The sequence below is a fragment of the Miniopterus natalensis genome, chromosome 6 (genome assembly GCF_054644295.1).
Source record: "Miniopterus natalensis isolate mMinNat1 chromosome 6, mMinNat1.hap1, whole genome shotgun sequence".
In the NCBI taxonomy this organism is placed as follows: Eukaryota; Metazoa; Chordata; class Mammalia; order Chiroptera; family Miniopteridae; genus Miniopterus; species Miniopterus natalensis.
In genome coordinates, this window is record NC_142086.1 from 46,242,887 (window position 1) to 46,267,133 (window position 24,247).

A 24,247-nucleotide genomic window follows, 5' to 3' on the forward strand; every position below is an offset into this window, starting at 1 on the left:
AATATAATCTTGCCATATGCGGTCTCACCTAAATTCCAATATAACAAGTAGTTAAGTCACATTGCTCCCGGTTAAGACTCTCCTCTTTCCTCCCCCATAGCCCCAACCCTGAGATCACACATGTCTCCACCTGAATTATGTCTCAAGGACACCTGAGAACAAAATGAAGCTACTCACCCCCAACAGGGAGACCCAGGGGTTGCATATGCGAGCGTAGAAAGAAGTAGGTCTGCTCTGGATATCTTGTTCCTGGAACCTAGACTTTAGGAAGAAATCTAAAAAATAAATGAGCCAAATCCTTGGTTACCAATTTGTTACCAAATCTTCTTCTATTTTTATGAGTAAATACTTATGAGCTCTTCTCCAATATTATAACTCAGCTAAAAGACAACTTCTACTTAGTTCAACCATTAACTCCCTTGTGGTCTTAGTCAATTCATTCTCTCTGATGTAACAAGTTTATTATCTTTCCTCTCAAGGGAGAGCTTTTATATCCTCTCATCACCCAATCTACCAATCCAACTGCATCTGAATCCTTTCTTCTGTCTTCCCTCCTTGTACACTAGATGAATAGTCCCGGCTCCTATGTAAAGCCCATCTTCCCCTTGTGCCCTGCTCAAGGATTTTGCTTTTGCATCATTGATTTTTCCATCCCATACTGAATCATTCCCATCAAAAACAAATACTCTACATTGCCATTTTCCCCACCTAAACAGATACCTTCTGGTCAACCCCTAGTTACTGCCCTACTTCTTTGTCTTCCTCACAGCAAAATCTTCAAAAGTATTATCTATACATTCTTTACCTCCCATTTTTTCCTCAACCCATTCATAAGATTGTAAGATTCCACTAAAACTACTCTTCCTAAAGTTGCCAATGACGTGATCTTTTCAAATTCAATGGTCAACTCCCAGACCTCATCCTACTTGGCCTTTCAGATAGCATCTGACACATGTGATCGCTTCCTGCTTATTGAAACACTTTCTTCTCTTGTTTTCTAGGATCCCCCTCTCTCCCAGTTTTTCTCCTGTCTCACTGCCCACTTCTTCTCAGTCTCCTCCTTCTAACCCCCAAGTATTGTAGTATCCCAACATTCACTGAGTCCTTAGTAGTCTTCTGTTTTCCCCACATATACTCACTCCTAGGATATCTCATCTAAGTGCCGTGGCTTTAAATACTATCCATATACTGATGATCCAAGTTTACATCCTCTTTGACCCTGGAGCTGAAAATTTGAACATCTAGTTTTCTTCTCAATATCTCCCCTTACATGGCTAACAGGCACCTCTAACCTTAACATGGCTAAAGCAGAAATATATTCTTCCCAAGTCTTCTTTATCTGAATAAATGAGATAAAGAAGAACCAGATGAAAATTCTATAGCTAAAAAGCACAATAACTGAAATGAAAAAGTTACCAGATGGGTTCAATGGCAAATCTGATATGGCAGGAGACAGAATCAGTGAAACTTAAAGACAGGTCAGCAATTTTCAAACTTTTTCATCTCATGGCGCACATAAACAGATTACTAAAATTCTGCGGCACACCAAAAAATACATTTTTTGCTGATCTGACAAAAAAACAAACAAAACAGGTGTAATTTTGATTCATTCACACCAGAGAGCTATTGTTGTGTTGGCTGTTGTCATTTTTTTATTCGACATTCTAAGGGGAAAGAATTTAGTGCCCCTGACTAAACAGTCAGGTATTGCATGTCTTCAAAATTCTTGTGGCACACTGGTTGAAAATCACTGAGATAAATCAATAGAAATGATCCAAACTGTAGAACAGACAGGAATAGATGAAAGAAAAAGAAAGTGAGCCTCAGAGACCTGGGAAACAATGTCATGTATACCAACCACTGTGTGATGGTATTCCGGCAGGGACAGGAAAGAAAGAAAAAGGCAGAAAAAATATTTGAAGAAATAATGGCTAAAAACCTCCCAAAGTTGATGAGTTTTGTTGCTGTTGTTGGTGTTAATCCTCGCCCAAGGATAGTTTTTTCATTGATTTTTTAGAGAGAGTGGCAGAGAGGAAGGCGGGCGAGAGAGAGAGAAATATCAATGTGAGAGAGACACATTGATTGGTTGCCTCCCACACGTGCACTGATCGGTGCCGGAGAATGAACCTGCAGCCCAGGTATGTGCCCTTGACCGGGAATCGAACCCTCAACCCTTCCATGCATAGGCTGATGCTCTAACCACTTAGCACACTGGCCAGGGCTAATGAAAAACTTTAATCTACAGATCTAGAAGGAATGAATTCACTGACATTGCTTCCCAGCAATGTGTACATAGACCTGATTATCACAGACCCACTACTATCTTTATTTCAACTTTAGACTGCTTAATGGATATGCAATGATATCTAAAAGGTGGTTGAATTTGTGTTCATTTGATCAATACCCATGTCCTAGTTCATAAAACATACTGATAGCAAGCAGCATAACTTTGTATATTACATATGGTATAGTGATTAAGAACACAGGTTCTAAAGTGAGACAGACCTGAGTTCAGGTTCTGGCTGATCCATATCCTGAGCAAGTGTTTAATGTCTCTGAGCCTCTGTAAAAATATAGTAACAGCACTGGCCAGTGTTGCTCAGTTGGTTGAACAACATCCTATGCACTGAAAGGTTGCCAGTTCGATTCCTAGTCAGAGATGTTTTTCTCTCCCCACCTCCCTTCCTCTCTAAAAATCAATAATAATAATCCAAAAAGATAGTAATGCCTAACGCTGAGCTTAGATGAGACAATCTGTGGTAAGTGCTTCTCTCAGTGTCAGGAACGTGGGACATGCTCAATAAATGCTGCCTATTTTTAGCTACTAACACTATTTGACACTTAACAATAAAAGTTGGTTTGTTGAGTGGACAATAAATGAGTCTGGGAAATGATTTTTCTAATGTAAACTGCATATTCATCTCTTCTGACCTCTGCTTAGTAGAATTTGGATTTTGACCTCCCTATTTTTAAAAATAATATGCTTTTGGAAGGTATGCTTTCATCAGTTGTGTTTGTCCAAATAATTGTTCCCTTCTGCGACACTGTGTTATTCAAATGTTTTTTATTTCTATTTAATCAGATCCTTTTTATCTCTGATGATGTCTTTTAAGAGTCAGAAAAATCTCTCTTGCACAGCTGTTATAAATAAGGAATTCATGGTTACATAAGGCATAAAATACAGCTCCAAGTTAATTTTTGGGGTCCATTTGCTCTCAACAGGATTTATTCAAGAGTGATTTGACTCATTATTTCATGGCATCTGTTTTGTCACAGATTAGGTTCTTATAACAGTTTGCACTTTCCATTCTACTTTACTGATCAATGTTTCAATTTTCCAGACAATATTTGTTCAAATGTCCATCAATTACACCAGCTTTTACTGAGTGTTTGTTGTGTGATGTGTGCGGTGTGGGATCCTGTGATGAATACAAGGTGGAAAGACGTGGTTTATGACTAAAGGAAGCCCACAGTCTAGAAGTACAGGAATGAAACTAGTATTTCTTTCCCTTAAGACAGACGGATGAGTGGGCCTGAAGACAAACGTATAAACACATGTGATCCGAGTGTGTGAAACAATGTGATAATTATTTATACTTCCTGTAGGAGTCAAATGTTATGTTTGCACAGCAGGGGGATCAGGTAATCCTTCTCAGAGGGCGTAAAAATGGGTCTGAAAAGGCAGATGAATTTTAAACCCTAAAGTCAGAGTTTTCCAGATGGAGAAGGGGGAGGTGAAGCAATTTGAGAAGGCAGAACAGCATACGCAAAGGCAGGGAGGGATAAAGAACACGGCGTGCTTAGGGCACTAGTCTGGGTGTAGCCACACATACAGTGCATGGGTTGTCATGAAAAACGTGCCCAGGGCAGGGCAGGATTGTAAAGAACCTTGTGGATCACACCAAGGACCTTGGATGTGAGATGGAAGGCATTAGATTCCAGTGAAGGTTTTTAACCAAGAGACACATGATGAGAGTTTTATTTCAAAAAGATCATTCAGTGGACAGTGAGAAAGAGAAGCAGGGTGTGGGGAAATCTGGAGGCAGGAGGCTAGTTTGGAGACTTCACAAGAGCCTGGTGCTAGACGGTGAAGGTCTATACCAAGGCAAAGGCAGCACGGATGGGGGAGGGGGGTGGTCAGTAGCTATGGTATTTCTAGACTGGGCAACTGGGTAGCAACCACTTCATTGAGTAAATGTGGCAAGCTGACCATACATCTCTCCTGGAGACCCAAGGAGAAGGAAGAAAATGAAATGGGGCATAAATCCACAAACACAAGGAGAATGAGGGAGGAAAGATAAAAACAAGTCTTGGAAGATGAACCGGGGACAGAGGAATGGGAACGGACTGAGCAGAGCAGAGGACGATGAGTGTTGGGGCCTACAGATGAGGCGCTGGTAAGATGGGGTGCTGGTAAGATGAGGCGCCGGTGAGAAGCAGCCCGGTCCACCCGCAGACTCCAGAGAAGCTCAGGACCGGGAAGTACCATGTCCCCGGGGAGTGGTAAGGTGCAGGGGGTTGGTCGCAAAACTGTATATGAAACAGGTGGACACTCAGGTCCCCTGCCCGTGCAGCTAGGTAACAACTCCTTCTTTGCCTGATCCCCTCCCCAAGGGGGACTTCCTCTAAAGAAACCAAACTAGAGAGTGCCCAGCCTCAGGACAGCAGGCAGGGCAAAGAGTAGGGGAATGGAGCTAGAAACTGGGGAATTAGATGAAAGCCTGTATCCTTAAATAATGGGGAGCCCCAACTCCCTTATTTTACCTTGCTCCCTGAATGCAAGCAGCCATCTGGGTGACCCCCAGGAAAGAGATTAAATGACTCTTCTATGGGGGCACTAAGAGCCCCAGAGGAACCCTTCTAGATAGTTACATGGGGTCCCTGTGAAGAAGCCAGATCACTCCCTAATCATTTACAGTGAGGTGCCCGGATGGACAAGCCCTGCCCGGTAGGCTTTATAGTACTTCAGTTACAAGTGCAAAAAGAAATCAAAAGATCAACAGACATGTTAGTAAAGCCTCTAAAATGAGAGGGGTGGGGAAGAGGGAGAGAGAGGAGACCAAGCCAAAAAGAAAAGAATCTAGAGAACATAGGACAGTAAAAGAAGAATCAGACTTTAAAGGGAGCATAAGTAGTATTATCAGACAGATAAGATAAACCATTGCACCCATAAAACAAGAATAAGATGATGTTCAGATGAAAAAAGGGGGAGGCAAGGACAAATTAGGTTACAACCAAGAGCTCCTGGAAATTGAGAACAGGACAGTTGTGGCATAGTCTGTTGCCACCCGATCACCTCGTCTTCCTTAGGAAAAAACTACACGGTTTCCCGTGAAGCCGCAATATGACCAGCCAGAGAGATGTTTCCCAGCCTCCCCTCTGAGAACAGCTGGGAAGGCTAGTGAATCAAGTTCAGGTCTGTGCAGCCAGGGACAACCCTCAAAATCATCTGTCAGAGCAGTCTAACGGGGACGTCGCTGCCACAGGCTCCAAGGTCTAGACACCGCAGCCTGCCATGGACTCTGAAAGCCTGGACACTGGAACCAGCAGTGTAGTCATCCTGCGGCTACTATCATGCTTCCAGAGAGTTCCCTGAAGTCCCCATTTCCTTGGGTTTCCGGTTCCAGTATAAGGAGGGCTTATCTGATTAGCAGAGCCTTGGTCTTGTGCCTGAACTCCGGCTGCAGGAAAGGCTGGAACACTGACATCTGACATTTTGTTTTGAGTGTGAAAGGCTTGCTTTGCCTCCCACCAAGACTCATAACATTGGAAATTCTTCATACATAGGGAGGTCACTCAGTGCTGGGTAGGCAAAAAATGGGGTGTAAAAAGGGAAAAGTCTACTATTGTACCACGGATCCAAAGAAATCTCTTATTCCCTGGATCCAACACAAAAGGGCAATAAAGAGAGGAATTCCAGGACAATAGCCTGCAGCGGGCTAGAGAACAGACAGCCTAGAGTAGAACAGTAGAGTAGCTATAGGACAGAGGGGGGGGGAAACAAATGGATCTGATAGATTTCTAAAGAATTCAGGCATTTGGCCTAACATTGAGAGGCATTTGACATATCTGCCAGAGCATTTAGGGAAAAATTGATGATCAAAACCCAGGAAATGTTGGACACAAAAGGAAATGTAACCATAGTGTAGTATATGGCTCAGAGTTAAGCAATATTTACTTAATCATGATAATATGAATACTAGATATTAAGTTAGTCAAAACTGTGATATAAGTACACTGGGACATTGAATGAGAAGTCAGAATGGCATAAATGAGTTAAATCTTCATTTACCATAAAGGGAAGTCAGAAGATGCTATCTGAAACTGACATATTAAGAAGTAGTAATAGCCCTGGCCAGGTTGCTCAGTTAGTCGGACCATCACCCCATGCACCAAAAACGTTGTGGGTTTGATTCCTGGTCAGGGCACATACCTAGGTTGAGGGTTCGATCCCGGGTTGGGGCACATATGGGAGGCAACTGATCGATGTTTCTCTCTCTTTCTCCCTAATATCAATAAGAAACATATCCTCGGGTGAGGACTGAAAAAAGCAGCAGTGCCCGGCCAGTGAACCTGGCCAGGGCACATGCCCAGGTTGCGGGCTCGATCCCCAGCAGGGGCCGTGCAGGAGGCAGCCGATTGATGTTTCTCTCTCACCAATGTTTCTATCTCCCTATCCTTCTTCCTTCCTGTCTCTAAAATCAATAAAAATGTATTTAAAAACAAAGAAGTAGCAATAGGAATATATTATTGAGTAACATTAAGGCTAACAGAAGCAGCACCTTTTTGGTTGGAAGTGGGGTTTTCTCGGGGTGAGACTCGGGAGGGGCGGAGAAGGGTAAAGGGGGTAGTATGGAAGAGTGGAAACTATTTTTGATTACATGACTTTTAACTCCACTCAGCTTATTAAACTATACACTTATTACTTCAATCAAACTAAAATTATTTTTTAGATTTTAGTAACGCTCCTACCATTAAAAAGCTCGCACCAATGCAGACGTAAAGAAGAAAGAGCAGGTGTAGGAAGAGTGTAAGGCGCTTATGTTTAGACACCTCCTTCTGCGCCTCTCTGCATCCTACCCCTTCGCCTGCTGGTCTGTACCCATCTCACGGGGCCGGGTAACGCAACGGGAAGCACCGGGCTTCAAAGCAGGCCCACCTGGGTGTCACGTCCAGCTGTGCCAAGGATCGGCTCAGAGACTCCTTGGTGGCCTCGCTGGGCCTCAGGGTCTTCACTGGTAAAACGGAAAATGCTAATATCTAATCTGTTACATGAAATAACATATGTCAAGTACCCCAAATAGGGAAGACTCAAAAAGTATGAGTTCTCTCTCTCAGAATTTCTCATGCCCTCTGTCTCTGTGTTTGCATATTTGAGAAAGCAAAGAAAAGCTGTGCTCCTTTCAGCTCCTTCTCCATCCCCTCCTGCTTGTTTGGGGATATTTATTTTCCACAGACAAAACATACTGAGCTTTTGCCAGGCAGTTTGTCACAACACATTTCCACTTCTCTAGGAAAAAGAAATCGTTTTCATTCATGTTGACCTTATACTTCAGGCGATTTTTGAGTGAAAGAAAATTGATATTCAATGATTAGCCATGGCTCCCACATATAGAAGTAGATAGAAATTTCTGTCTAAAATCAACTATCTAAAACAGAGTAGAATTACAAATTCAGCTGATATTTGAATATAACTTTAAAAATGAATATAAAATAAAATTAACAAGGATTGTTAGGTGAACTGGCTAAGAACTAGAAAGAGGATTGTAATAACTGGGTAGCTGAGGCAACCAGAAATCACCCAAATTAGGAGGCGCCTCTATGATTTCAAAGCACTCACCTTCTCCACTTGGCCTTGGCTGGTTACTCAGCTCAGGGACAAGTTGTTTTCCACATGCTCCTGCAGGCTGAGCCGGTGCACTCTTGGTACTCTGCTGGTTCCAGTAGGACTCCCGCTCCTCCCAGACAGCAGTGGGCAACCTGTCAGGGCCTTCCGTAGGGAAGGAAGCTGGAGACTTGAGGTCCAACAGGAAGCTCTCTTGCAGGGTTTGCTTAGTGGCCTTCTTGCATTTCCCCTTCTGATTCTCTGGGATCTTGTTGTTCCCTCCTGGCCTGGTCTGGCTACTCTCAAGCTTCCTGGTTAGCTGGAGGAGCTGATCCATGTCTTTGGTGAATTCCATTAGAGTGCCCTCAGAGAGGCTTTGGGCAGTGCCCTCAGAGCCGTAACTAGGAGCCTTATCCAACAGCAGGTGCTCAGAGCAGAGGAGAGCTTCCATGTCCTCCCTGTGCACTGACTCGGGCACCTGGTGGTGGCTGCAGGGAACCATGGACAGGGAGAAGTAAGAGTAATCCACCGTGATGTATGTCAGCATGAAGTTGATGGTGACAATGGGAGCCAGAACATTCACCTGACCCACAAGGACAAAGGCCATGGTCACCAAGCTGGTCAGGCAGATGGCAGCTACAGGTGTTTTATTTGGCCCTTTCTGAAAAAACAAAAATAACATACAGGTCAATGAAATTTCAGAAGATCACATTATGTGAAAGAAACACAACTCATAAGGGCTCAGCCATTTCTCCCATGTGATTCCTGGTGTGTTAATAACTGTTCATCCACAAACTTGGGATAATAATATCCAACCCATGGAATTTTTGTGGAATTAGAGCTAATGCATATAAAATGTTCGACATGACACTTACACACAGTAGGCTCCTAACACAACATGGGTATTAGTTGTATTAGTAACTATTAATATGGAGCCTTAGCCTAGAACTTGGACTTCCCAAGTATTTCTCCTTTTGTCTTTCACTGGGTTTTAACACAAGTTTTGGAAATCGAAGAGAATGAAAGTTGATTCTTCCCAGACTATAGTGGAGAAAATGACTCTAGAGGAATGGCAGACCCTAGAAGACATAGCAGAATCATTGGTGGCTGGGGCAGGGTACTCTGATACTAAACACACACATGCACATGCCTACATACATCTGTTATTAATGGGAGTGGGTATGGTGACCTTCAGGACAGGAGTGGAAAAAAGGCTAACTCCATGTAACCTGTTACTCCACGGAAGATACTCATCACAGAAACTGACATGGTGCTTCGACCAAAAACATAGTCACTTCTCAGTCCTCAACTTCCTTGACCTAAGAACTGTATTTGACCCAGCTGGTTACTCAGTGCTCTTTGAAAGACTCTCTTCACCTCGCTTCTCTTGGTTCATCTTCCTCCACACTGACCACTCCTTCTGTCTCCGCTGCTCCTCCACATCTCTGAAAGCTACATGTAAAGCAGCCCAGGCTCCATCCTGAGACCCCTTCTCTTGTCTATCTACAGTCCCTTCCTAGGTAAACAACTCTCAAATCTGAATCTCCAGCCTGAAATGTTCATCTGGATCCAGACTTAAATATTCAACTGTCTACTCAACATTTCCAGTTGATATCTAACAGGATTTCCAAAATCAAATTGCTGCCCCCCTAACCTCCTGCCCCTCCAATCTACTCCTGCAGTCTTTCATCTCAGAAAATGGCACTTCCATCCTTCCAGATGCTCAGTCAAGAAAATTCTTGATGCCTCTTCTCATTTTCTCATTCTCATCAGCAAATATTTTAAGAATTAACCCTCAGGATGCACACAGGATCGAACCACTGCTCTCCCCTCCTTTGGGAACAGCAGTCTGGAATGTGAATGGCAGGCATATAAGCCACTTCTGGATCTGAGCTGGAAACCTCCTCCAGGTGTGTGCCCCTTACTGAGGGTGGAATGGAGAGCGACCCGTGAAGTCACAGGATGAAGATGGCCAAGCCATTATCACCCTGGGTCTCCGAGGATTAGAGGCCCCTATTGAACTGAAATACCTTCCCTAGAACTTTAGAGTAAAATTCTTTAAAAAAAATAAAAATATACTTTTATTGTTTTTGAGAATTATGTTTTTTGGTACAGTTATAATTGCTTAGCATATCCTAACAATAAAACTACTAAGAATAAAGTGCATCCTCAGAAACTAAAAAGAACTTAAAAGAAGGGTCTTCGGTATGCTGAAGGAACTGTGAGCAGTCTAGGCCAGGACTTTGACAGGGTGGGTTTTAAAGAGACAAAATAGTGAACAGTGAACTTCTGTTCAACAAAAGTCACCATAAAGAAATGAAAAGACGAGCCATGAGCCCTGGCCGGGGGGGGCCAGTGGTTAGAGTGTTGGCCTGTGCACTGAAGAGTTGTGGGTTCGGTTCCCAGTCACGGACACTTACCTGCGTTGCAGGTTCAGTCCCCAGCCTGGTCAGGGGACGTGCAGGAGGCAACCAATCAATGTGTCTCTCTCACAGTGATGTTTCTCTCTCTCTCCCCCCGCCCTCCCTTTCACTCTCTCTAAAAATCAATGGAAAAAATATCCTCAGGTGAGGTTAACAAAACAAAAAAAGAAAGAAAAGACAAGCCAATGAATAGGAAAAAGTATTTGTAAAGCATAGAGGGGTGGGCAAATTAGGCTTAATAGGTGTAATACAATTAAATAACACAATAATCAATAAATAATAATACAAGAATAAACTGTTTCTTGTACTCACAACTGTAAACCTACTTTTGCTTACCCGATATAATGGCCAAAGGGTCAGCCAGAATATACCAAAAAAATCCCCACAAAATAATTAGAAAAAGACAGACAACTCACTAAAATAATAAGGGGAAAAAGTGCTCATTATTATGTTTAACATATTAAACATATTAAAGATGCCCTATCTCATTATGTAATCAGGAAAATGAAAATAAAAACCATAGTGAGATACCATCACCCCAGATGGGCAAAAATTAAGTTTAATAATATCAAATATTGGCAAGAACATAGAGAAACAGGAATGCTTATCCACAGCTGAAAAAGACGTATAAATTGGCATAACTACTTTGGGAAAAGATTTTGGTGTTCTCTAGTGAGGGAAGATACACATACCTTCCAGGTATTAATTGCACTAATAAGGGTGTCGTCTGGAAGATCTCTACATGTGCGCCTGTTTACCAGCACAAGGACCTTCGCTGCACTGTCTGTAACAGTTCCACACTGGAATGACCCCAATGTCCATCAACAGCCAAATGGATAAATAAACTGTAGCAATGAGGAAATGCCGTATAGGGATCATAATAAACAAACTGCTGCTACGAGCTAACACGTGGATGAATCTCATAAACTTAATGTGGAGTGAAAGAAGCATGTCACATCAATACTAAGTTAAAGAGCAAACAGAATTAAATTATTTTGTTTAGAGATGCATATGGAGTAAACCAGGAGCTGGCAAACTATGACCCTTGGGCCAGATCTGGCTACCATCTGTTTATGTATGCTCAAGAGCTAAGAATGGTTTTAGAGTTTTAAACAGCTGGGGGGGGGGGGCGGAATCAAAAGAAGAGTAATATTTTGTGACATGAAAATTATGTGAAATTCATATTTCAGTGTCCCATAGCTGGAGTTTATTGGAACACAGCCTCACTTACCCCATTGGTGTTATCTGTGCCAACTTCTGAGCTACAATGACAGAGTTGAGTTGTCATTGAGCTAGAATGACAGAGATCGTAGGGCCTAAAAAAACCTAAAATATTTACTGTTTGGAACTTTTCAGAAAAACTTTGTCAACTCCTGAGCAAACTACAAAGAAAGTAAAAAATATTATTATCACAGAAGTCAGACAGTAGCTCCACAGTGAGAGGGATGGGGCTCTGACCAGAGAGGGCGTGTAGAGGGTGGCATCCAGGGGCTGGCAGTGCTCTTGGGTGGTGATTACAAAGATGTTCACTTCACAGTTAATCTTTAAACTATTTGTGTTGGTTTCCTGATCTTTTCTGTATATTGAATAAATCTTAAAAAATTTTAAAGTTTCTTCTCTTCCCAATAAAAATGTACTAATAAAATTTAATCATATGTAAAGAAGCTTTGAAAAAAGGTTTCAAAGTTCAAAAGCAACTGACAAATTAGAAAAAAAATTTGTAATACGTATCACAAAAATTAATCTCCCTAACAAAGAAAAAGCTTCTAGCAATTGAGAAGAAAAAGACCAACAATCACAGAAGAAAAAAATACAAATGACTCTTTGAGGAAAAATGTTCAACCTCATTCATAATAAGAGTAACACAAACTACAAATATCCTAAGATGCCATTTCTCACTACACAATGGGCAATAATTCACATTTGACAGTGAGCTGTGGACAAGTTCATTGCTAACACTGTGATGCCTGGGGCAAGTGTGCAAATGACAGTCCACACACCTAAGTCTAAATATTTGCAATTATAAACCAAGCTATCAAACTGCTAGATCACATTTGTTCTAGCCTTTCCTTGGCAAACACACCTGCAGGACGACCGGGAAGGTTGGTTTAGCGTTCTCGCACTCCTCAGAGTTCCTCACTGGGGGATGGCCATGCACAGCCTCCAGCTCACAGCCATGCCCCTCCCCTTCCCAGACTACACTGCAGGGATCTCACATCCACATGTGGACTTCAGCCTACACCCTGGCCCTGGAGAGGACAGGCCTAGGGAAGCAGCCCTTACAGACCCTGGATGTGGGCAGGGAATTCCAAGGTGCAGTGTACCTGGACCATGGTGTAGAAGCGGGGCATGGGACCCAGGTGGGCATGTCCCCTTGACCTCATGAACTTCTTACCCCAGGGACCAGAAAAGAGTCCTGTAAAGCAAGGTCTTTTGGCCCAAGTCTAAGAGTGGTGCTGGCTGTGGGGAAACAGAACTCTCATGTATTGCTGGTAGAAGTACAAAATGATACAAATCCTATGGAAGGTGTTTCGGCAATATCTATTAAAATTAAAAACACACCCTTTGACCCAGCAAACCCACCCATAAAAATGTATCCTATAGATATATCGGCATATATACAAAACACACACCTGTCCACAGGCGTGCACACACACAGATTATTCTTTGTAGCTCTGTTTACTGGAAGGAACACAAATGTCAATTCATAGGAAACCGGTTAAGTAAACTCTGGTATAGCAACATGAGGAAAGAAGAATGAGAAATTCTCTCTACATCCATATGAAGATAAGATTTCTAAGCTATAGTAAATGAAGAAAAGCAGGGCATAAAACAGTATATGTCGAACTCTATCTTTGTATAAAAATAAAGGAGAGATGGATTCATAAAAAAACTAATAAAAATAGCTACAGATAGGGCATGGGTGTGGTTAGGGAAAGAGAGAAAAAGGTTTATGACAGGAGAAAAAATTCTCAGTGTGTACCTTTTACATCACTTTCAGTTTTGAACCCTGTGCAAATATTACCTAATAAAAAGAAATGAAATTAAAATATAATAAAAGGCATATACCACCTAGAAGGTACAGAAACAATAGCCATTACTTCTATCAGCCTACACTGACTGATGCATAAGAAGTGGAGGAAGGGAAAGGGAAGAATTAAAGACTTGCAACCACGTGGCCCTAACCCAGAGGGAGGCTCCAGATGGGAAAGGGGTTGGGCCGGGCCTCTGTGGTGCTCCAACAACACAGAAATGAACTATAGCTTGCAAACCTCATTACTGGGAAGTGGGGTCCTCTCTGTTTACCTCTCTATTGTCATCCCCTCAGTTTTAGGAATGTCTCCCTTGATCATTCTGTGGCCCAACCAAGCTATAGTGAATCAGCTAAGGCTTGGGTCATGATAATTAATAGGGAGCCCAGAGGCCAGAAGTGTGAGAAATCATCATAAAGCAACCCCAAAGGGAAGGTGAACTCAGGGCAGAGTTAAGAGTCACAGGACCAGCACCCCTCCTTGCCAACAGATTCTTTCTTCTATGCTAAACTTGGAGGACCCCGAGTTTATTGTTATTAAAGGATGTGGCACTCCCTGTCCCTCTGTGCAGGGACCAAGGTGTTTCTGTAACAGCGATTCCATGGTAGCAGCCCTGGGTGGCTGTGACATGAGCAGCACTTTGTCCCGCTGGCCCCAGCCAAGGCAGCCAGAGGACAGGGTGAGAGAGATGACCTCTGCAATTGTGTGTCTCCCCACCCTGGAGAACTTGACCACTAGCTCTAATCAGGGAGCCTTAAGCAATTTATTCGCCAACAATCAGGTTCACAGCAAGACGGACATTTGTCAAAAAAAAGGTTACTCACCCCTTGCCCCAGACCAGCCAGTGCAGGAATCACTTTCTCCTGGGCAATGCACTGCAGGATCCGGGGAGCCCCGTAAAGGCCTCCCATACACGAGGCCAGGGACGAGATGTATAAGCCCAAAAGGAACAGGAAGCCCACCAGGGACACCTATATGAGGAAGCAGTTCCATTACCCAGTGCCATACTCTGCTTCTGACCCTTTCTGCTCCCCTGGTACCCACCCACCTGCACCCCATCTCATCGTAAGTCCTCTAGATTCAACCTCTTGGACACATTTCTGGCATCAGCCCCACCCCACTTCATTCACATTGCCACCATTTCACTGTGGGCCACCATCATGTCTTATCTGGACCACACAGAGGTTCTCAAATTATTTGTGCACTGACTCACCTGCAGGGCTGTGAAAAGAGATTTCTGGAGACCACCTCAGAGTTTCTGACTCAATAGGTCTGAATTTCCAACAAGTTCCAGGTAATACTGATGCTGAGGGTCTGGGACTACACTTTAAGAATCACTGACGAATAGCAACGCTAATTGGCCTCCTGCCTCTAAGCAATGCCCACACTGAATCATCCCTAAGCATCTGCCAGAGTGACCTCCCTAAACTCAAATCTGACCATTAATGTCTTTGCTGCAAAAATATTAATGGCTCCCGCTGCCCTGACATATGAGGCCTTCCTGGTCTGTGACCTCCCTAGCCCTGTACCCTGCACACTCAGTCTTTGTCAGCATGATTTCCCTGCCTGCTGGAACCCTCTGTCCACACCGTTACTCACTGTCTGTTAAAATCCCAATTGTGCTTCAAGCTTCAGCACAAACCTCCCCTCCTCCATGTGGCCATCCCCAACCCCCTCGCAATAGTGGTTGCCTCTGGGGCTCTGCAGCACCTCAATGTGAGACTGAGGGCACCTAGTACACGGCTCCTCTATTGGCTTCCTTTCCACAGGGTTCCTGTCTCCTTTACCCTAGTATATGTGGTGCCAACACAGAACTATAACTATGAATGAATGAATGAATGAATGAATGAATGAATGAATGAATGAATGGGATCCATGACTCCTATGGCCCACAAGGCACAGCAGATAGAATAAGAGAGAGTATAGTTGTTCTGCTTCGTGTCAGCTTGTGAAAGACAAGTGCTGTCCACCATGCAGCTGTGTCACAGGCTCTGTCATGAGTCCACCTCACCTCCTGAGCTGAACCCACAGGGAAGTCTCTCTGTTTTCTGGATTATTTGAGCTGCCCTTCTCCATTCTACTTTACTTTTGGCACAGTCATCAGAGCTGTGTATTCCAAGTGCTCATTTGCCCAATGATTACGATGGGTTAGATTTAATTTCCAGTTTTGTCACTTACCCCTTCTCCACGAAAACTCACCTGACCCCATGTTTTCACTTTCTTATTTACAGTGCACCACATCAATGGTATCAAACTATACAGAACATCGGCCCCTGGTCAGACCTCTTTCCAGAAACCAGCATCAGCCGTGATTCTTGATGGGAAATATATATTTTTAAGAATATATTTGTAGGACACTAAAGGGTCACAGAATCATCAGGAGGCTGAAGGATCAGGCTTGAAAAAAGGCAAAACCTAAGCCTGGAGGCTCACTCAGGCTCATGAACAAGAACAGTTTGACCAGGATGCTACCAGCACCTGGCTACCCTGTGGATGAATTCTCACAGTTCCTTTCTATTTGCCTCATTCGTTACCTTTGAAGCATCTAATGGGCATAGCCTAGGTTACACGCCCTACCAGGACCACAAAGGGTCAGGCAAGAGAGGGTCTAGTCATTTGGGCTTCTGTAATATTAAATGGGTCTCACTCCCTTTAAGACCACACATAGATGGAATCACCTCCAAATGGTCAGGGAGGCCAGAGGTTTGATGGACATGACTAAGGCCTATGACAGAGCCTGCCTGGTCCCTAATTCCATGGAGATTATTTTCCCGACATGCATTACTTCATCTTATCCCCTATGAATCGTCCCTATTTCTTCAGTGTCACAGGTCTCTTGTGTCTGTCCCACCCCTTACCCTTCACTTACCATTTTATTACTAGAGGAAGTTAATGTCATCTAATGTTTCCCATCACATTTTTCTGTGCATGCTGATGGCATTTTGTTATTTTTCTGCCCTGATATAGTTTACTGTCGTCTGTGGTATAGTTAGTGATGCTCATGGCTGATCTTGCAGTGTACCCCTAAGCTCCTCAGGAGCAGAGCTGGTCCCCTCCCTACTGCACCTGACAGACTCTGGCAAAGAGGCCCAGCCAGTGCCAAATGAATTCATGAAGCTTCACAACCTCACTGTGGCTCATGCCCTGGATGTCTTGCAACATTGTTAGATAAACTGGTCTCATTGTCAATCCCCCAGCCACTCCGAGATGCAATCATTCATCTATAACCTTTGTTTCTGTCTTTGTTCCCAAACGCATCCTATGCTGATTTTATAAATACATAGACTGTGTGATGAAATGTGATCAAAGCTTTTTGAGAATCTAACTCGGTAGTTCTCCATTCCAGCTGTGTACATAAGAATCACCCAGAGATTCTGCTTTGATCAGTACGGAGTGGGGCACAGACATTGCTGGCTTTCCAATAGCTCCCCAGGTGATTCTAATGTGCAGCCAGGTGAGGACCACTGGGCAGGACATTGCACTCTCTGCATTTTCCCCTCACAGAGCTCTTCAGACCAGTCAGGCATGTTACCTCCTTGCAGAAATTTCACTGCTTCTTATCAAAAAGGTTATACATATTTGTGTTTAAAATATTTTTTTCATATAAAGCCTATCCATTTACTCAGAGTGGAAGCGAGGCTGCCCTTCTAGTCCAGTGTCCTTCTGGTGTTGGGACTGACCTCAGGAACTCGATGAGTTTCTGGCACTGGAGGCCATGACACAGTGACTCCCTGGGACTCCCGCAGAGCCCTCAGGCTGTAGCCAGAGCGGGAACTGTCTAGGTACAGTGACTTGTTTATGTCCAATTTGTCAATTGTGTTTACAATAGTCTGTTCACTCACCAATATTTTACATAAAACTATCATTCAGCCAGTTTTCTGAAAAATAAATGAAATGTTGGTCCTCACATCTAGATAAATAAAAAAAATTCCATTCTATCTCTTCCCACCTGAGTCCTGTCTCTTCCTTTCTGTCACCCATCTGTCCATGTAGGGAATATCTGCTGAGGACAAGTTATACACCTGGTATAGTGCCGGGCACAGGGCAAGACCTTATAGGTGCAACAGTAACCCACACGGCTTTGCTTCCAGTCCTTGCACAGGTTAATGACTTTTGCTCTTCACTTGGCACTGCAAACTTGCTAACTGTGCCAGTGGAGGTAGAAATAAGACTTTATTTGAGCAGGTGCCTTTCTGTCCTACACCTGTTTGAGCCATCACAAAAACCTCTCTATCTTTCCAAAATACTATCTGGGGTGTGAACTGCCCTCATTTCTTTTTACAGTAACTACTAGAGAAAATCATTAATTCTCTCTCTACGCTCTTGGTATTTTTGTCCCAGCTCCTATGGAGCTGCATTCATTAAGAGATCCCACCAATCCACTGACTGCCCCTTTCTCTTGAAGGATTGAATATGAAGTCACTTGTAAGGTGCTCATTCTGCCTCATCTCATTCCTGTGGCCCCTCGACATTATCAAGGAGTACATCCTAAACCCTTACAATCCCAAATCTATTACTACAGCGATGTCTCAACAGGCCCCTAGTTTTCACTCACATCCCATTTCCATAGCTCTGGGTTCTCTTACTGTCCTCACTAAGCAAATTGGCTAATATCTCAACTTTGAGTCACGTATCCCCCCTCACTTGGTAGCCATTGTCCCTAAGGAAACGAAGTTGCTTCCTTGCTGAGAGGCAGCACTGTGTTGGTGATGGAGAGAGGACAGCCGGGCTGGGGGGGATGCGGAGCACCTGGCTAGGCTCGCTCACCAGCCACGAGCCCTGCCCCACCCTGTCTTCCCATGTACAACTTGTGAACACACGAAACCATGCCTGTCACAGCCAAGAATGACTAGAGTTTGTTCTGTGGGATACCCCATTTTTAATAAATATGCTGTTGGGGTATTTTTCTTACTTAGTCTATTCTTACTTTGCTTGTTAGCAAGCCCCAGGCCCCCTAAAGGACTTGTGTGTTTTTTTGATGTGTAAAGAACAGTTGGGTGGGTTTTTTTCCTGGACTGTATACAATTTTATTCTGAAACAATCATTTAATTTATTTAACTTTACCCCTTCTAATATCTGCTCTTTATGAATTCCTTTTTGTAAAACTGAATAATATTGGGATTGCATTAGACTTTAATAAGCACCTGCCCGGTACCAGGTACTGTGCTTTGCATAGATTAAAATAGAGCCACCACCCACAACATACTCCAGATTTTTTAGAAAGTATAACATTACTGAGACTGACACCTGAGAGCCAGAAAAAAGTTCCTGTGGAGCAGGGACATAGGCAAAAAAGAAAATTCTTAGAGAAACTGTGGACTGAGGAGCCAAATAATTAGAAATACATCAGAGAGGCTGCAGGAAACCCAGAGAGAAACTGATGAGCTGAGCAGCTGCAGGTCAGTGGAAAAGAATCCAACACAGCCAGTAGCCACTGAAGGTAACTGTGCTGGAGGAATGTGCCCAAGGCAAGGAGACATGCCTGGAAGAGGTTAGTGAGAACCATCCCGAGGGGTGTACGCTGGAGGCCCAGCCTGCTCTGCAACCAGAGGTGAGACCCTCTGAGCACACAGACCAGACCAAGAGGCCTTACTGCCCCAGGACTCAGGAAAGCTCAGAGATGGACAGGCTCAGGACCGAGACCACAGCTAAGATGTGAAGCCCAGGCGAACAGTTCATTAAAACCACATCAGGGTGGTAGGCTCTATCAAGTGACTACGTAAGAGCAGGCATTTGTACCTTCCAACGTCTATACATTGCACCCTCCCATTCTCTGGGGACTGTTAGTAAAATTGTCTGTGGCCCAACTTACTGCCTGGTTATAGTACCGGCTATCACAGCCAAGCCAGTCCCAGGGTGGGACACCAAAGAGCAGGAAAGGAGAAAAGCCAAGGTTTAAGGCTTTAAGGGAAACTCCTGCGTGGTCCTCATTGTGGAGGGCACACCAGGGAGCTGCTCTGTTGGTGTTGCCCTGGTTGGTTACTTGTTGCACCAGCCCATCTGCTACTGAGAACCAAGAACAGTATCTTTTCTTTCTTTCTAGGCTTTACAGCTCCTATTCCAGGAAGCGGTCTCTCATCCTCTCCAAAAACTAACTCTCCACCTCTCATCCTGGTGTGTGCATAACAACATTCCAACATATTATTGCCAGGCATGGTTTAGCACATGCTTCCAACCAGCCAAGTACTTGCCTAGCTGTTTCACTGTCTGGGACAGGTGGCATTCCCAACAAGCTTCCCCCTGGATGTTTCTGCTATTAGTGGTGGAATTTCTACCCTCAGAAGTTCTCCCATGCTGTTCACAGAGATGTTTTTACTCTCTTGCTGTGGTGGCCTTCCTTGGATACAGGCTGCCTGCCCTCCCACACACCCATTCTTAGCTTCCCCACAAAGCAGGGGAGGGAGGGGAGAGAGGAGCCCCAGCCCAGTGGATAATTTGCCTTATTCCATCTAGATCAGAGTCTCTGACGGTTGAAAGGACCTCTGAGAGGCAAGCCACTAGAAAGGACCCAGCCTTAGAAGCAGGCAGAGCTAGCTGGCCACTGGCACTTGCAGCCAGCAGCAGGCACCTCTCCTGGTCAGAGGAATTGCTGCTCCTCGAGGCCTTTAATTCCTTTAATGCAGCCAAGCTTTTCATTCCACAATTAGAGAAAAGGCCCCTGGGAGATGAAACTCAAGATGAAAGCAGGCATGTAGGCATAAACGAGGGCCATGGATTCCTTCCGAGAGTAACCTTCTCGATGGGGCTCTGAAACCTTGGGCCCTGGAAGGTGGGTGACAGTGCTCTCACTGCCACCCCTTTCAAAACCTGCCTCCAAGGTAAGGTCACGACCCCTGAAAACAAACATCACCTTTACATCAGCGTCTACAAGCCTTAAAAAGAAGCCTGGGATAGTGTGTAAACCAAGCCAAATGTAGCTCCAAAAGTTAGAGTTTCCTACCCTGGGGTTGCCCCAAGCAGTGTGCCCCACCCCCTTGAAGATCAGCAAGGCCTCTCCAAAAGGAAAGGGCCATTTCTCCAGAAATATGAGCAGTGATACTCAGGAGTTAACTGAGGAAGAAAAGTTCCCAGCCTACTACATTTCTCTGTGATGGAAATTGCAGGGTTCACTTCCCTCCAAGAACTTAAGGGAAGGTAGGAGTTTTGGGGGATTTCCAGAAAAGTGTTTGGCAATCTCATTCTCCTGGGTCCCAGAGGTGCCAAATGAGTGTCCTTGACCTTCACCTGACCTCCAGCCTGCTAAGGGGTGGCTGTGGAACGTGAGGAATTCCCGTCTTCTCAGGGTAGGAAGTTCAGCTCTAGAAATAAAGATGTTCCAGCCAAATCCATCTGGTCCACCCCCTCCCAAGGGGTCAGGGTTCTCAGAGGACAAGGGGCCTCTTGCCCTGCCTCCCCCAGGCTCTGCCCTGGCACTGGGATTCCTCCATCTCCCTCCGCCTTGCTGCCCTCCTGTCTGTCCATCAGCCACCTCCTTACCTGCTCCCTGTGAGCAGCACCTTCTGCTCAGGGTGGCAGCTGAGGCTATTGGCAAAAATGAAGGGCTGGTTGAGCTGGGGATTTCAGGTAAACAGATTCTGTTCTTGTCCTGACTCCCTGCCGCCCCCCTATTTAGTCACCTGGTTGCACATGCCTTTACAGGTGTTCTTATCTGTTTCTAGGGATCCATAGAAGACCCTGTACCTTTTTTGTGTTTTTGCCCCCATCCTTCTGTCCTGGGCCCAAGACTACGTGGATTCCCAGGCAGGACTGCAAAGGGCAGGTTGCCATTTGTTGATGGGAACAAATAAGTGTCCTGGCACACGGAGCCCTCGGTCAGTGCAGGACTCACCCACCTTTTCCGCTATCAGGAAGTCATAGCGAAGGACCTCTCTGGTGCAGATGGCGCCGAGCAGGAAGACAAAGACGATGTACAGAAACCACCTGCAAAACACCCAAGAGCAGAGCAAACCCTCCCCACCCCAAGCCTTGGCCAACTCCATTCCAACTCGCTCCACTCAGCCTCCTGGTTCCCAGGGGGACTTGACTCAAAGGAAAGAGAAAGGCCGGTCATGAAGCCTCCCTAGTTCACCTGGGGGGCACCTTCCACACTCTTTCTCTATAGCACATTTCTTAGCAAAAAGAAAGTATCATTGTTCTGTCTCTTTTTCACAGTAAAGAAAAACACACAAAGCATGTTGGGGGGGGAGGGGAAGGCCCAGATGGCCTCTAGGTTGCCAGGACTGAGGCCAGACTTGATGAGCAGCCCACCCCTTCATTCCGCAAGAACAAGTTGATGATCTTTGGCTCTGGATGATAGACAGCCTCTAAGCCCTGCTGTTCTTTGGCTCCTAGATGGTAGACAGCCAAGACAAGTGTAAAAGACCTGCAGTGTCCTGGCTCCACCCCCAGATGCCCTGTGACCTTGAACAAGTCCTTTGATCCCTGTGGCCTCATTCCCATCTAGGCAGTGAGAGGATGGGCCAAAGGTTCCTCCTGGAACCTCTCAGCTATGACCAAAACAAGACAAGTTCTTTCTTTTCTTTCCTTCCCAACTCTCTTTGTTGGCTTCATCATCTTCCCAATATGATTGATTGCCCTATTTAGCATAAAATAGATGGGTGCTCTGTGCCTGGCTAAAAGCAACAGTGTCAGGACAGTAAGCTACGAGGAAATTCAGCATTTGTGAAATACATACGTTAATATTCATAAATGTCACGGTTAAATAATGCAGGCACATTTAACCTTTCATGTTATTGTGGTGTCTCCAATCTCACTGCCTTTCACACCTACCCAATGAAGCCTTTTTCTCATGGTACAGCAAGAAAATCTAAAGATTCTAAAAGGTCAGAAACAGGCCCAAGGTCACCCAGCCTGCTTATGTGCGTGGGTGGTGCAGTGTGACCTACAAACCCAGGACAGCCTTGGGGTGGTGCAGGGAGGCTAGCTGGGGGAAGAAAGACCAGTCTCTAAGTACCTACTATGTGCCTCTACACACAGTATCTCCTCCACAATCTATGGGGCCCACATATTTTCAATCATCCCCATTTCACAGGAGGAAAAAAAAAAGAAGTCTCAGAGAAGTAAATAAATGGTCCAAAGTCACGCAGCCAGCCCTGGCTGGTTTCGCTCACTGGTTAGAGCATTGGCCTGAGCACCAAAGCATCTCAAGTTTGATTCCCAGTCAAGGGCATGTGCCTGGGTTGCAGGTTTGATCCCTGGCCCCATCGAGGCATGCGCAGGAGGCAACCAATTGATGTGTCTCTCTCATATAGCTCTTTCTCTCTCTCTCTCCCCCCCCCCATTCCTCCCTCCCTTCCACTCTCTCTAAAAAGCAATGGAAAAAATATCCGCTGAGTAAGGGTTCTTTTAAAAAGTCACACAATCAGCAGTATAGCTAAAATGCAAATCCTAATCTGACTGCAAAACCCTTCATCCTTATGCTCTCTCCAATGATCCTGGAAACTCAATGGTTAAAAAATCCCCAAATTCAAAATGGGGGTGGGGAGGAGGAGAGGCCAGGAGGCTGAAGAGAAAGGGAAGAAAGGAATGGGTCTGTGTTAGTGACACTTCCCGCATTCCCAGGCAGGGTGTATGAAAGGGCAGTCATCTGAACCCACCAGACTTGAATTTTCCAGCCCGCTGAGCATTAAAAGGAGGATCGGAATATGAAATAGATTGGTCAGAGTCAGGCACTCTCAGAACAAAGGGGCAAGCCCCTCTTTGGCCTGGAGTTTTCTCTTCCTCTCTCCAGCCAAATGCCACTGAGGGGAACTTACGAGATGCCAACAGCTGCTAGGGAGCCCAGGGGGATGCTGGCAGCAGGCTCCCTGAGGTCACCCCCCATGTTGAAGCCAGCCATGACTCCTGAAAGACATCCAGATGGGAAAGGGGTGAGCAGGGCACGCCACCAATCACCTTGCCCTCCTCAGGTCGCCTCCTGGAAGCTATCCCTTGGCCAGCCCTCCCATCTGCAGCTCTGCAAACCTTGCTTCACAATCTCCCCTGGCAACTGGGGAGGCATCCAGGGGCATGAAAGGGACCTTTGTGGGTTGAGCGATGCTGAGGAAAACGCTACTGGCTACAAAAGCATCTTATAGCCCAGTGCAAAGTAATGCGGGCGAGGGAGGCATCTGGCAGGCTGCACAAAGGTCCCAAGGCCATATGCTGAGCTCTGCCTTCCACTGGTCAACACCCTGGAGAGGCTCAGCTTCAGCAAACCTCCCACTGCAGCGCGTTCAACAGAGTTCCTTGCCTCTGCTGTCCATCGTCTACACTGGGGTTCAGGTGTCCTGGGGGCAAGTCCCACCCAATAGTCAGAGCCAGAGACCACATTCAAACCTGCTGAGCTGCCAAAGGCTCTAAACAAATTCAAGACCAATCCTGATCCTACCAACACTGAGTTACATCACAGCTATTCCCAAGAACACTTCTGAAAAGCAATTAGTAATGATGGGGGAGACAGCACCGTGGGGGTGGTGAGGAGGGGAGTTGCTCACCTCTGTACACACACACACACACACACACACACACACACACACACACACACACACAGGGGAAAGCAGTGTGCTCTGAACATCAAATGCGGGTCCAGCCCACAGAGCTCTACCAGCCCTTTCTTGGTCAGGAAAGCCTCGCAGAGGGTGGGTGCATCTCCAGCGTGGCCTTGAAGGACGAGCTGCATGGCTCAGGGGGAGGAATGGACTAACCCCATCATTATGGATTTATGGACACTTTCAACCTGACAAAGCCTGTGCTAAGTGCTCTACATGCATTTTTATCTAGTTTAATCCTCACAACAGCCACATCAGAAGAGTAGAATTATTTCCCGTTTTATGGAAAAGGAAACTAGTACTCAAAGAGGTTAATTAAAATAGCCTAAGGCCACACATTTACTAAGTGGTAAAAGCCATGATTCAACACTGATCTGTCTGACTCCAGAAATTATGCTCTCCCACCTCTGTGGTAATATGTACAGAAGCTCAAGTGAA

At 45.1% G+C, this 24,247-nt stretch overlaps 1 protein-coding gene across 1 annotated transcript in view; it reads right to left on the bottom strand.

Moving 5' to 3' along the window:
• SLC12A8 (solute carrier family 12 member 8) overlaps positions 1 to 24,247 on the bottom strand; it is a 110,769-nt gene that overhangs the window by 10,103 nt on the left and 76,419 nt on the right. The window contains exons 6-10 of the mRNA XM_016200159.2: positions 23,036 to 23,123; positions 21,113 to 21,200; positions 14,105 to 14,251; positions 7,841 to 8,486; positions 178 to 275 (exon numbers count right to left, since the gene is read on the bottom strand). Of these exons, the coding sequence (XP_016055645.2) occupies positions 178 to 275; positions 7,841 to 8,486; positions 14,105 to 14,251; positions 21,113 to 21,200; positions 23,036 to 23,123 (1,067 nt within the window). The remainder of the gene's footprint in view (positions 1 to 177; positions 276 to 7,840; positions 8,487 to 14,104; positions 14,252 to 21,112; positions 21,201 to 23,035; positions 23,124 to 24,247) is intronic.